At 46.0% G+C, this 12,767-nt stretch overlaps 3 protein-coding genes and 1 non-coding gene across 5 annotated transcripts; 3 read left to right on the forward strand and 1 right to left on the reverse strand.

Moving 5' to 3' along the window:
- Positions 1–771: 771 nt before the first annotated feature.
- On the forward strand, positions 772–7,467 carry gnsb (glucosamine (N-acetyl)-6-sulfatase (Sanfilippo disease IIID), b). The gene is made up of 13 exons (XM_052050728.1): positions 772–1,164; positions 1,837–1,896; positions 1,970–2,173; positions 2,516–2,581; positions 2,664–2,762; positions 2,844–3,011; positions 3,082–3,164; positions 4,350–4,468; positions 4,593–4,696; positions 4,879–4,980; positions 5,048–5,158; positions 5,749–5,859; positions 6,424–7,467. The coding sequence occupies exons 1-13, from the start codon at positions 1,027–1,029 to the stop codon at positions 6,574–6,576; spliced, it is 1,518 nt and encodes a 505-aa protein (XP_051906688.1). The 5' UTR covers positions 772–1,026; the 3' UTR covers positions 6,577–7,467.
- A 344-nt stretch (positions 7,468–7,811) lies between these two features.
- mrps24 (mitochondrial ribosomal protein S24) lies at positions 7,812–10,436 on the reverse strand. 2 transcript variants are annotated; one of them, XM_052050942.1, is made up of 4 exons: positions 10,300–10,436; positions 8,711–8,776; positions 8,511–8,622; positions 7,812–8,244 (listed from the first exon to the last, which is right to left on the reverse strand). In XM_052050942.1, the coding sequence occupies exons 1-4, from the start codon at positions 10,324–10,326 to the stop codon at positions 7,961–7,963; spliced, it is 489 nt and encodes a 162-aa protein (XP_051906902.1). In that variant the 5' UTR covers positions 10,327–10,436; the 3' UTR covers positions 7,812–7,960. The 2 variants fall into 2 exon arrangements, with proteins under 2 accessions (XP_051906902.1, XP_051906901.1); XM_052050941.1 differs by lacking the exon at positions 10,300–10,436 and adding an exon at positions 9,184–9,397.
- nudcd3 (NudC domain containing 3) lies at positions 9,643–12,344 on the forward strand. The gene is made up of 6 exons (XM_052050825.1): positions 9,643–10,028; positions 10,356–10,603; positions 11,002–11,137; positions 11,207–11,350; positions 11,454–11,642; positions 11,976–12,344. The coding sequence occupies exons 1-6, from the start codon at positions 9,831–9,833 to the stop codon at positions 12,084–12,086; spliced, it is 1,026 nt and encodes a 341-aa protein (XP_051906785.1). The 5' UTR covers positions 9,643–9,830; the 3' UTR covers positions 12,087–12,344.
- Positions 12,345–12,550: 206 nt separating this feature from the next.
- Positions 12,551–12,623, forward strand: trnak-cuu (transfer RNA lysine (anticodon CUU)). Its single transcript has one exon. It is a non-coding gene; the product is annotated as a tRNA-Lys (tRNA).
- The last annotated feature ends 144 nt before the right edge of the window (positions 12,624–12,767 follow it).

Consider the following 12,767-nt stretch of genomic DNA (forward strand, 5'->3'; position numbering starts at 1 on the left):
CAATTCCTCAACAATATAATGAAAAGTATTTGAATGATTGCTCGCCGCAGTCCTAATTATTATTATTAATGTGGCCAGCTTGCCTACCTGTCAACTTTTCGGAGCGCCAACCGGTATAAACTACCAAAAAAAAATCCTTATAAAGAGCAAAAAATCCTTATAACATACCAAAGCATTTTATATGTCAAAATAACGGCAGAAAAAAAACCACGAAATTTTCTATGATATTTATTGTAGATCTCCATAATACAATGTCTGGTTAATGTCTAATCATCATTACTACTTAGTGGCATTACTGTGTTCAGAGTTGTATTTCCTGCGTTACTTTTTTCACCATCTCCAAATGATTTGGAGTTGGTGAAAAAAAACCGGAAATTTTCAGAATCCGTATGATTTGTGCGATACGGCCATATACGCAAGATTCAACACAAAATACGTCTGAACTATGGCTAAACCGTGTGAGTTGACAGGTTGTGAAATCATTGTAGTAAAATCAATATTGCCATTCACCCCTGTCATGTTTAGATTCAAAACACATTGTTTAAAATCTTTGTAAGGGAAGGCATACACGGACAAACGGCACCAAAGTAATTGTCATAAAGTCCGCAAGGTTTTCATGTCGGATTTTTTTTTGGGGGGGGTTCATTCGGAAATGTATTTAAGTTGCTTAAAATTCGACATTCCGTTACTGCTCCGTATACATCCATATATATTTTATTTATTTATTTTTTAAATACAACATTTCTACGCACCGGCACTGGTGGTATAAAAATGGCGTTTGTTGGTAGTTAAAAAAAAAAATCAGCTGACTAGTGTGAATATTTAGTTGAAAGTCCACCCGGCACACCGCGTGTTCTTCACGCCCACCGACTGGCACCCACGTGACCAGAGACACTTCCTCAAACCGCTGCAAGCACGCGCTTGAACGTCTCCTCTCTGCGAGTTATCTGTCGTGCTGTTTTTGGATACTGTCGTTGTCACTTTTGTCCATTGTTTGATCTTTTTTTTTTAGTTTTTGCCGCGGTGATGCTCGCGGGACTCTTGCGCGTGTTCGCGCTGGCCGCCCTGCTCACCTGCGGCGCGAGGCGCGTACTCGGCGGGGGGCTCACCAGCAACGTCCTACTCATCGTCACCGACGACCAAGATGAAATTCTGGGGGGCATGGTGAGTGTACGCTCTCACGTGACTTTTGCACTCATTTACTTTGCTCACTGTTCCTATCGCTTGTCTCGTTTGCGACTTTTCCCAGCGAAATTTCACTTGGCAGTTGGTCTTTGTTGCTGCCTTTGATCTCATTCTCGATATCACTCTTTTATGTTTGTCTTTTTTTCGTCATCAGCATCTATTGTTTTATTGTAAACACTCTCTCAAAAGTTTGAAACTTGACCCCCTTGCAATCCGAAATTACTAAATAAAATATACAAAAAAAAAAAACCTGCCTACCGAATGGCCAAAGTGAAACAGTTTGGGTTTTTTTTTTTCCAAATGACACACTTTGCTATTTGGGAATTTCATTTTACTACTTTGATGTCGATTTGAATTCTATAAATGATTCAGCTGTATTCCAATCTGCACTTTTGACACAAATTGAAATTTCGCTGGTTTGCCGAGGTCCAGTTCGATTTAGTCGCACTTCTACTTGCCTGCCGTTTGACATCTAATTCATAACCTCATTCTCTTTTTTTTTTCTTTTTTCTAATGGTCACATCCTCATTCGATAACTGCACTCGTTCATTTTGAGGATTTCATTTGCCAATGCAAAAAACCATCCCATGATGGATTTTCTGCGCGTGTTTGAGTGTTGCCTTTCCTTGACTTTCACTTCCTGTCCCTCAGACACCAATGAAGAAGACCAAATCACTGATCGGAGACGCGGGCGCCACCTTCATCAACTCGGTGAGCACTCCGTGACTCGGCTCCTCCGCCGATTGGTCGCCGCGACCTCCTTCTTCCTCTCTCTCTCTCTCAGTTTACGGTGACGCCGCTGTGCTGCCCGAGCCGCTGCAGCATCCTGACCGGTCGCTACCCTCACAATCACCTGGTCAGGAACAACTCGCTGTCCGGGAACTGTTCCAGCGCGGCATGGCAGAGCCGAGGCGAGTCGGAAGCCTTCCCCGTTTTCCTCAGCAAGAGCGGCTACCAAACCTTCTTCGCCGGCAAGTACCTCAACCAGGTGGGGATCCCGTCCTCCGACTTGCGCACACTCGTTGCGTAGGCGTGCCATAAAATGACCAGATAAGAGCTTAGTCTGGGGTTGGTTTTTTTTTCCCCTCTCAACACCCCCCCCCCCTGTTGAGCTTAGTTTTTTTGTTTCTGTCTCTTGATTTTTGATTTAAAACCAAGTAGCTTCACAATCGCATGGGCCAGAGCGGATGCTAACACTTAGCATAGCCGGACGATATCCCTGGTGGATGTTGAACCGTAATACAGACACGCCAGGGAATCGAACAAGGAACTTCTGATCTCGAGACCGTTCCTGGATGTACACTTGAATGCCGGTTTTGTCTGTCAACAGTACGGCGACCAAAAAGCGGGCGGTGTCGGCCACGTTCCGCCGGGGTGGGACCAGTGGCACGCGCTGGTCAGTGGCACGCGGGCGCGCACCCGCGCACGTGCGCGGGCTCCTTTTGACGCTCGCGTGTCAACATTCCGCGTATGTCCAGGTGGGCAACTCCCGCTACTACAACTACACCCTGTCCAGAAACGGGGTGGAGGAGAAGCATGGCGACAACTACACGGAAGACTACCTCACCGACCTCATTGTAAGTCTCGCGTGGGCGTTGACGGTGCCTCGTTGGTGCTACGCTAACATGCCTTGGCTCCTCCCCCCACACACCCCGCAGGCCAATCGCTCTCTTCAGTTCCTGGCCAACCGAAGCCCTCAGCGTCCGTTCTTCCTGATGCTGACCCCGCCCGCACCGCACTCGCCCTGGACCACCGCGCCGCAGTACCGCCGCCATTTCGCCGACGTCAAAGCGCCCAGAGATGGAAGCTTCGACAAGTCGGCCAAGGTGAGGCGAAACCGAGGCCGGGTGACACCCCCCCCCCCCCCCGTCTAATCCTCGTTTGCCCGCCTTGCAGGACAAGCACTGGCTGCTGCGCCAGCCCGTCAACCCCATGCCCAACAGCTCGCTCGCCTACCTGGATGATGCGTATCGAAAGAGGTGACGTGGCGCCGCCGCCGCCGTTTGCGTGATAACCGGTTTGACCATAATGAGGGTGACCATCATTATGACGGTAACGAGTCCAACCACCACAAACCACCACGACGAAAACGAGAATGATGATTATGATAAAGGTGATGATGACGCAATGATAATTCGGACGACAGGCGTGATGATGCTTCTGGCAACAATAATGAGCATGATATGGATTTCGGCCTCGATGGCAAACGATGAATTTGATGATGACGTTGGTGAATGTGGTGAAAAATTCCGACAGAGATGACAACATTAACCCTTGTGTGCTCCAAATTAAAAAGGCCTTAACTTACGCATTTTACAATTTTTGTAATTATGTATTTTGTGTTATAAAAACATTTTTTTTTTCAAACACTCAAAATGTTCAGAGGCATCTGTGCTATCCATACATATATACGGTAGTTTTTATTAGTTCTTTGGGATTTTTTATTCTTTATCTTTTGCAAAAGGGAAAAAAAAATTGTGTCTGGAGGTCCCAACCAAACCCTACTAACAATCCTGAGCGGACGTGTTCATGTAAAATGCATTGGTTTGAAGCCTCCTGCAAAAAGGCAAACTCATTTGCGATCCTCTGACGCCACCTAAAGTTGCAAAATTGGAATGACCTCAACCCAACAATGTGGCATGCTTACGTCTGTCCAAGCGAAAACAAAGCGATTGACGTAAAAATCACGTGAAATGCATGTTTACACATTAGGTTTACGATGCATTCAAAAATATGAATTATAATGGGTCTCTATGGTGCAAAATATGTAAATTGTGAAGATTAAGTTATCAAAACGTTTTTTTATTATTGCTGCAATGCCTGAGAATCATCATGATCAGCCGGTGACGTCATGAAATTTAGGCCATTTTAGAATCCCTCCATAAGTTTCAGCTCTCTCGTGTTTTTCTGAATGCCTTTGCCTTTGATTCAAAGACATTATTTTACATTTATCGCAAGCGGTGCACTACGAGGGTTAAGGACGATGACAATAACGACAGCACCCGCGATGCCGGCGACGATGAGGAAGATGATAATGATGACAATGGCGACTATTAGGACAATTATGCCGCTTACGACGATGATGATGACGTGAAAACGAGCATGATGTCGACAATGATGAATCCGATGATATGAACCTCCCCCCCCTTCTCCACCCACCCCAGATGGCAAACGCTGCTGTCGGTGGACGACCTGGTGGAGACACTTGTGAGGAAGCTGGAGGAGCTGAAGGAGCTCAACAACACGTACGTGCTCTTCACCTCAGACAACGGCTACCACACAGGTCAGCGCGACTCGACACGCCCGCACCGACTAACTTGCGGACTTTGCTCAGCGCGGTCCCCCGAGCACGCCAGCGGGTTCCCAATGCGGCGGCAAGTGGGGTTTTGTTTTTGTTTTGCCGGCAGGTCAGTTCTCTCTGCCGATCGACAAGCGTCAGTTGTATGAGTTTGACATCCGCACGCCGCTGCTGGTGCGCGGCCCCGGCGTGAAAGCCAACACCACGGTCAAGGTGATAAAAGAAGTGCAAAAGTTTTTTCCGCTTTGGGTTGGCAGTCGGGAAAAACTAAACGCATGAAAAAAACGATTGGTTCTTTTGCTGCTTTCCCGATAGCTCATTGAAAGTGGAAAGAACAAAGCTCCACGGTTGATCGCATCAAAGATGTTCAATTTCATTTTGTTGTTGTTCTTCAGGCTCCCGTGCTGAACATTGACCTTGCGCCGACCATTCTGGACATCGCCGGCATCAACGTGTCGGCCGCAAACGCGGACGGACAGTCCTTCCTGCCTCTGATGGTCCGCTGACGACGTCGCCCTCCTTAAGCGTCAACGTGAGCTAACATCTTTTTTTGTTATGCGTCAGGCACCGGCGTTGCGCAAGGGCTCTGCGCGCCCTTACTTCCTGGTGGAGCACATGGGCGAGGGGCTGTCCAGCGGAGACCCCGGCTGCCCCAAGACGGGCCCCGGCCTGGCTGTGAGTAGACTGATATGCATGTGGGTGTCGGGTTACTTGAAGATTGATGCTAATTTCTTTTAGCCTGTCTGTGGTGTTTCCCATTTTGCGTTAGCATTAAGCTAGCAGAGTCTTTCCAGGATTCAATTATACGATTTGGTTGATCATTTTGTGTTTTATATGTTACAATGTGGGCAGCACGGTGTCAAGTGTTTAGCACATTGGTTTCACGGTGCAGTGGCGCAGGGTTTGATTCCAGCTCCGGCCTTCCTGTGTGTGCATGTTCTCCCCCGTGCCTGTTTGTGTTTTCTCCGGGTACTTCGGTTTCCTCCCACATTCCAGAAACATGCGTGGCAGATTAATGGAGCACTCTAAATTGTCCCAAGGTGCGAGTGTGAGTGCTGATCTGTCTATGTGTGGCTTGTGATTGGCTAGCAACCAATTCAGGGTGTACCCCGCCTCCTGCCCGATGACAGCTGTGATAGGCTCCAGCACCCGCCGCGAAACCTCACGAGGATGAGCGGATTAGAAAATGGATGGATGGATATGTCCAATATTTACTTGAATTTGTCATTTGATATGTTTGAATTTCCTTGCTTGTCGTTGGTCAGGAATGTTTCCCTAACTGCGTGTGCGAGGACTCTTTCAACAACACGTACGCCTGCGTCCGGACGCTGGATGGACACGACAACATGCAGTACTGCGAGTTCGCGGACAGTGAGGTAATTTCCTTACTTGGATCCTACTTCTCACACCAATTAGCCAACAAATGTGCTTTAGCACTACTTGGCAGATGAGCATCAGAATTACCGTGTAGACATCAAATTGTGTGTCGCATGTCTGACACCAAATAGCTGACTATGGAGTTCCTCGGCCACAACCCCTAGAAAGGGTTAGAATTGCCCACACCTGCCACGAGAAGTGGCACAGTGCTACTTTTGTGGAATCGAAGCTCTTCAGCGCACTTCAGCATAGTTCCTTGGCACCAAGATGCCACAAAGTGGCGGAAAACCACACCTTTTGTCTAAATGTGGCTCCTCAGTGCATTTCAACATAGTTTGGTTGCATCAGGATGCCACAAAATTGGAGCAAAATACTACTTTTGTGAAGATGAAACTGCTGAAATCACTCCAATGTAGTTCCTTGACACCAGGTTGCTATGAAGGTGATATTTGTTGCACCCCTCATGTATTCTTCATTTGCTGAAAGTTGACGAAATCTCCACAGGCAGGAAGTGAGCTAAGCGTGTCGCCTTTATTTATTTTTTTCTGCCCCCTCCCGCCTAGTCATTTGTGGAGGTGTACAACCTGGGCTCAGACCCCCACCAGCTGGAGAACATTGTGAAGAAGGTGGACCCGGCCGTGCTTCAGACCATGAACCAGCGGCTCATCAAGCTGCAGTCTTGCCAGGGCGCCGGATGCCGCGCCTTGTCCACGTGAAGGCCACTCGCGGCCAAGCAAGCCGTCTTGTCATGCTTGGACTCGGCGGTGAACACGTCGGTGAGACGCCTCTTCTTTTTTTTTTTTTTTTTTTTTTCCACCTGAAAAGCATCGAAACCAAAGCTGCCATTTTGATTAGCACCGGCCACGAAGACCGACTTCCTGCGTTTCATTGTCTAAACCTGTGCTCCACTTCCTGTTTAGTCACAAGATGGAAACCCCCCAAATCACTTTTTTCCATTTTTTTTCTTTGACAATTTAGAATTAAAGTTGTCACCATGAACCCCCACAAGATAGCAAACTTAGCGATAGCTTCTCATTTCAATATGGTTGCCTGTCACCAAAAGCATTATTATTATTATTTTTTTTTTATGGGACAGTTTCGTCCTAAGCACAAAAAATGAGAATCGATTAGTTTTTCAGCAGTTAACGGAGAATAGGTTCACTCAGAAAATCTGCCAAAAATAAATCACCAATGTGCGTGTGGGGCCGGAGGGTTCTGGACAACACTCACAACTCTGTGAATGGTCGTCATACGAAATGAGACTTCTTTAGAGTCCTTTTCATTGATTACTCTGCGCCTTTTTTTTTCAAATGAGAAATCCAACTTGTGAAGATGACCTCTCAAAATCACTTGAATTACATCTTCATGCTAGGCCAGCTAATTTAGCGTGTCGACTGCAATGAAATGTTCCTTTTCCAAATGATTTTGTCATCTCCATACCACGGTTGCTTTTTTTTTTTAAATCATATTTTCAATGAAATATTTACAAAGAGATGAAACGGTCTCATTTTAAATAGTTTTGCTGTTATGTATTGCAACTGCCTGCCGGCATCACTGTGAAAGTTTGCACTATGAAAAATGAAAATAAATCGATAGTAGCTTTCTCATCTTTTTTTGGGGGGGTTGGTGGGGGGAACCATCATTTTCCGTTGCGCTAAAGTAATCTTTCGACAATTGATCAGGAATGCAGGAAATGGAAGATTAGGAAATGGAATGTTGGCGCTGAACCGGAAACATATTTTAGCTTCAGGCTAACTAAAGTACCGGTAAGCAGATTTCATCTAAGTACAGAACCTCACATTGGAACTGTGTGCCTCAAGCAAATTTGTGTTGTGACGGGTGGTTCCGAAGTCAGTTGGAAGAAAAGATGGAGAACGGCATGTCAAATATGTTCAATTTGATTACATGAAAAGGGGAAAATACTGATGGTTACAATCAGCAAGTGAGCAACTTCATTTTTTTTCTCCCTTTATTTTTCAAGTAGGCCAACGCAAACAACCTCGTGAGCGTCCCTCGTCGACCGTTTTAAAAAGACATTGGAGAAAAGGAACTGCCGGGCTGCCGTGACAGGAAACTGGGAAGTTGAAGGCGAATTGGCCGTCACAGATATTTATACACTTGCTTCTCCTGCAGCGTCTGCACGTCAAGCTTGACGGGACATTTGTAGAAGTGAGACAGCAGCGACTCTGTGTATCCAATCAGGAAGTAGAACTTGTGCGGCGGCATCTTTTGCAGCATGAGGGCGCACACTGTCAGCACATTGCCGGTCCGCTTGATCACCAGCTCATTGGCGAGGCAGCCGTGAAAAGTGCCGAACATAAAACGGCGGATGAAGGTGTCCTCAATGGCGCGCTCCGCTGCGCCCTGCTCGCCTTTTAGGTTACCTGGCAGAGTCGCAGACAATGTCCAAATTTGAAAAATGTAAAATCATACATTGTATAACGAGGCAAAAATGTATGATAAAGTTGTGATATTATGGGGAAAAAATAACACCTATATAACAAGTGCTACACCAATTCCCATTGATGTCTTTTGTCACTCATACGACAGTTAGGAATGTTGACAGTTGGATTTTGGGTACAGGTTCTTTCGATTTACAGCTTCCCGGAATGAACAGTGACCTTGGCGGAGGTCTTGGTTCAAGACTCACTGGTGTGCTGTGACAGCCATCCTTTGTGGTGGCCGATGTGGTGAGGTTTCAGGGCCTCTTCATAGGTCAGAGGACGGTCGCCTTTCCCCACTCTGATGCGAGCGGCTCGGTTCTGCCCAGTAAAACAACAAATACTTTTAACGTTCATCGTGTTGCTTGGACGTGGACAAAAGTGGGTGTGACGTCACAGCTGTCCTGACCTTACAGCAAACTGCAGTGACGTGAAGAGCTCTGTTTCGGGGCGGACTTGACCTGCTCAGTGCGGCCTGCACACAAAACAAATCGTTTCATTATGAGCAGTTCAGCGGTGTTGCAAAATTCCTGCAACATTTCCCTTTTGGAAGATGCCACCCCAATAAAAGAAAAGCCCTCTTAATTGCACTGGTAACATTCTGGATGTATCTAGTTATGAAGGTGACAGGAAAGGTAATGAAAAAATAAGCATTTTGGAAATTTTTTTCAGTTGTTATATTTGAAAAACGTTCTTTGCGATTGTATTTGTATATTGCCAGTGACAGCTAGCACTACGAACTAATTCGAGATGAGACTAATTGCACCACAGCTCCCAGCACCAAACTTCTGCCTTCACGTTAGTTTGCCACAGGCTGTTTCCATACAAAAACCCTAATAATACTGTATGTTAGCCGAAATGCGTTTAAATCTCTTTACTCACGAGGAACCTCCAGCATCCTGTGGTGCTCAAGGGCGCCGCCATCTTGCTTTCACCGTTTACGACACAAACATAATTTATATTCACTACGTCCTCATTGCGGTCCCCCGTGATGGTAAAGCATTCAAATCACAAATGAAAAAAAATAATATAGTAATTTAATAGAACAAAAGAACTAATATATTTGATCTATGATTTAGAATATTGTAATTAAAGGTAGCAGTTGATGCGGAACTCTCTGTCCGGAACTCTTGTTCCCGGTCCTGAAAAGACTATACATGAAACAACCAGATATCTACAAAATAAAGTATTATATATATTTTTAAAGATGAATAAACACGTGCTATTCAGATGTCAAATATATAATCGCCGTATCTATTTTTCATATGTGTTTTAATTGATTTGTAGTGTCAGTTTGGAGTTTTTTCCTTTTACACTCAACGGTAGGTCAACTTACTTTGAAGGTGTCTAACCGGATGCGTGGCTTTGTTCTGGAAGCACCACCACACACACTAAAGAAATGCAACGTATTTGGCGTAAACATTGATCGTTTTCTTCTGAAAGTCCGCTTCTGTTTTTTTTTATACACGCTAACGGCTTGATAAGGCACTTAGGAGCATATTTGAAGGAGCAACGCAGAAAGCATAGCCATGTCGTCGCCGCTCGAGATGACGGAAATGTATGACAACGCGCTGCTTGGCATTCTGCAGCACGTCGGAAACATTCAGGACTTTCTGCAAGTCTACTTTGGCTTTTTGTACCGCAAGACTGACTTTTATCGACTCCTCACCGGTCCCGGCGACAAGATGGGCTTCCCGCCAGGTGTCGCCGAGAAGATGGTCCTACAGGTGCGCCTACTTTCGACCCAATAAAAGCTTTGTAATGCCTTCAAGTTGTTATAAATGTCTTTCGATTTGTTCTCTATTCGGCTCCGGTGATTCCGTTTTCCATGTTGTCACAAAGCTATTACATTTAATCAATATTTCTGGCGATATTTGAATATTGTAATTACGTTCATACTAACTTTCTTGACAAAGCGAGCCTCTACAGTTAAATGAGTCAAACAAAGGTTGTTACTTTGGAAGTTATTTTTAAAAATTGCTTGTAAATGCAATTTACTTTGGTCAGTTGGTTTCTCTGTGGCATTTTGTCGTTAAAACTCTTCGCCTGCGCAGACGTTCAAGATGTTTGAGAAGTATTCCAAGGAGATCCGCGAGCTTCAGAAGCAACAGGACGGGATGGCGGCAGTTCCCGCGGCGGTCCAGGAGCTGGAAGTCACGTCGGAAGCCACGCAGGCGGCAAGCGGTTCGCCGTCTACGGATACCGTTGCAGAGTCTGAACCCTCTGCCAAACCTCAGTCTGATGGCAGTGATGTCGCCATGGTGCCAGGCGACCAGGAAGCTGCAGCATCCCACCCAGCAAAGTCAGTTTTTAATCAAAGTTGAATAGAGACAAGATAGGAATTGCGATTGCACAACTTTAGTTGGAGTTATGTTTCACAATGTCCCTGAATGCACCATGTGTTGGTTCACAGGATGACTTGGGGTGGAGTTGTGCCTTTTCTTTACGTCATTTATGATAGCATCTGTTGGTGATTGTGTGCCTTTATTTACAGTTGTGATGTTTCCGTGTATCCCTGAACACAACATATTTTGTGACTGAATTGTATGACTTTAGTTCGAGATACCACATTTCCCACTGCCCCTGAATGCAACATGTTGATCAACTCAACTGGATTGTGTGACCTTCGTTGGTCTTTTGATGTTTCCAGTGTCCCCGAATGCAGCATGGATTTGACATTTGGGTGTTTTTTTATTTCAGGCCAAGCCAAAATCTATCAGCGTTGGACTCAGATAGCTACAACGGCGCCGTGCGGGATAAGTACCAGTGGTCTCAGGACTACAATGACGTGGAAGTGCGGGTCTTTGTGCCCAAGGAGGTGGTCAAAGGCAAGCAGGTGAGCGCGGCAGCGGTGACAGTGGCGGTGGCAACAGCAGTAATGACGTGTGTACGTGCGCCTACTCAGGTGAATGTGAGCCTGCACAGCGGCGGCATGCGGGTTTGCGTGCGCGTGGGCCCTGAAGAGCAGACGCTGGTGGAGGGCAAATTCTCGCACAAGATCAACACGGAGAATTCCCTTTGGAGCCTCGAACCGGGAAAATGCGTTGTGGTAACGGACCACTTTGGACCTTATTCACTTCATGCCTTACCTTGCAACTTTTCACCTGCCCAGCAGAACTCTTCATGGCTCCAGATTCTCACTACTATTTCAGCTGTCCCTGAACAAGTCGTCAGAGGTGTGGTGGAAGTGCATCCTGGAGGGCGAGGAGGAGATCGACGTGGACAAGCTGAACCGTGAGCGCTCCATGGCCACCGTGGATGAAGAGGAGCACGCCGTCCTTGACCGCCTCACCTTCGACTACCACCAGAAGCTGCAGGGAAAGCCACAGAGTCACGAGATGGTTGGTGTGCACATTCACACAGAACAGCAACACGGGGCGGCGGGTAAACTTTGTCAGAGCGTGAAAGGGGCTCACACACTTACTTGTCACTTCATTAGGAACACCTAATAATGACCCAATTCGCTGTTCTCTTTGTAAAGTCTTTTTTCACAATATGCTTTTATTGGATAGTCCTGTACCCAATTAAGTGGCTGCGTGATTTGTGTCAATTCGCCACAGGATGGCGCTATTGTACCTCATAGCTGTTCACTGCGTGTCTGCTTTTTTAATGGAGTGTTTTTGCGTGTGTGTGTGTTTGTGTGTGTGTGTGTGTGTACGCGTGCGCCCACGCAGAAGGTGCATGAAATGCTGAAGAAGGGTTGGGAGGCGGAGGGCTCGCCGTTCAAGGGTCAGCAGTTTGACCCGTCCATGTTCGACATCCCGCCTAGCGCCGTGCAGTTTTGAATTTTCAGCGCCACCCACTGCAACTTGTCGACGATTTCCTGTTTGTTGGTAACATCATGTGCCGTCAATCAATCCAAGCAGAAGTACAAAGGTGACACTTTCAACTAAACGGAGGATGTCTTTTTCCTTGTGGATGGAAAAAAAAGTACCAATCAAAAGACTGCACTGTTTATCTCTGTCCGTTTTGGTAGCCAAACACTGCTCCTGGTACCCTGATGGACAAATTTCTTTCTGAAATTAAATAAAATCTAAACTTCACACTTGTGTCCTTTGTCCTCACTGATAAATTCCATATAAGGTTGCTTAAAATCTTGGTTACCAATTTCAGCATCCCAGGGAGTTAGCACCGACTCAGTTTTAAATTTCAAGAAAATGTCAAGAAAAATTAGGAAATTCGGGTTTGCATTTTAGCGCTGTGTACAAAACAGATAAATACTTTCTTCATAAATTACATTTTGTATCAAGCCCGGCTAGCTCAGTCGGTAGAGCATGAGACTCTTAATCTCAGGGTCGTGGGTTCGAGCCCCACGTTGGGCGAGATATTTTTGCTCGGAGTTTGCTGTAATACTGTGGGCCAATACCCGTCAGTTAAGTCTGGACGAAAATAATTATCTATCATGCTAGCTGCTAAATCTAAGATCTTTACGAATTTCCTAACATTTATTTTAAATAAACACTTCA

The sequence above is a fragment of the Hippocampus zosterae genome, chromosome 18 (genome assembly GCF_025434085.1).
Source record: "Hippocampus zosterae strain Florida chromosome 18, ASM2543408v3, whole genome shotgun sequence".
In the NCBI taxonomy this organism is placed as follows: domain Eukaryota; kingdom Metazoa; phylum Chordata; class Actinopteri; order Syngnathiformes; family Syngnathidae; genus Hippocampus; species Hippocampus zosterae.

Coding starts and splice junctions, on each gene's coding strand:
- nudcd3 (XM_052050825.1), top strand. CDS start 9,831: ATGTCGTCGCCGCTCGAGATGACGGAAATGTATGACAACGCGCTGCTT. Junction 11,138..11,206: donor AGGTGGTCAAAGGCAAGCAG/GTGAGCGCGGCA, acceptor GCGCCTACTCAG/GTGAATGTGAGCCTGCACAG. Junction 11,351..11,453: donor AACCGGGAAAATGCGTTGTG/GTAACGGACCAC, acceptor CTACTATTTCAG/CTGTCCCTGAACAAGTCGTC.
- mrps24 (XM_052050941.1), bottom strand. CDS start 9,225: ATGGCGGCGCCCTTGAGCACCACAGGATGCTGGAGGTTCCTC. Junction 8,623..8,710: donor TCACTGCAGTTTGCTGTAAG/GTCAGGACAGCT, acceptor TTTACTGGGCAG/AACCGAGCCGCTCGCATCAG. Junction 8,245..8,510: donor ATGGCTGTCACAGCACACCA/GTGAGTCTTGAA, acceptor CGACTCTGCCAG/GTAACCTAAAAGGCGAGCAG.
- gnsb (XM_052050728.1), top strand. CDS start 1,027: ATGCTCGCGGGACTCTTGCGCGTGTTCGCGCTGGCCGCCCTGCTCACC. Junction 2,763..2,843: donor ACTACCTCACCGACCTCATT/GTAAGTCTCGCG, acceptor CACACCCCGCAG/GCCAATCGCTCTCTTCAGTT. Junction 5,159..5,748: donor AGACGGGCCCCGGCCTGGCT/GTGAGTAGACTG, acceptor GTCGTTGGTCAG/GAATGTTTCCCTAACTGCGT.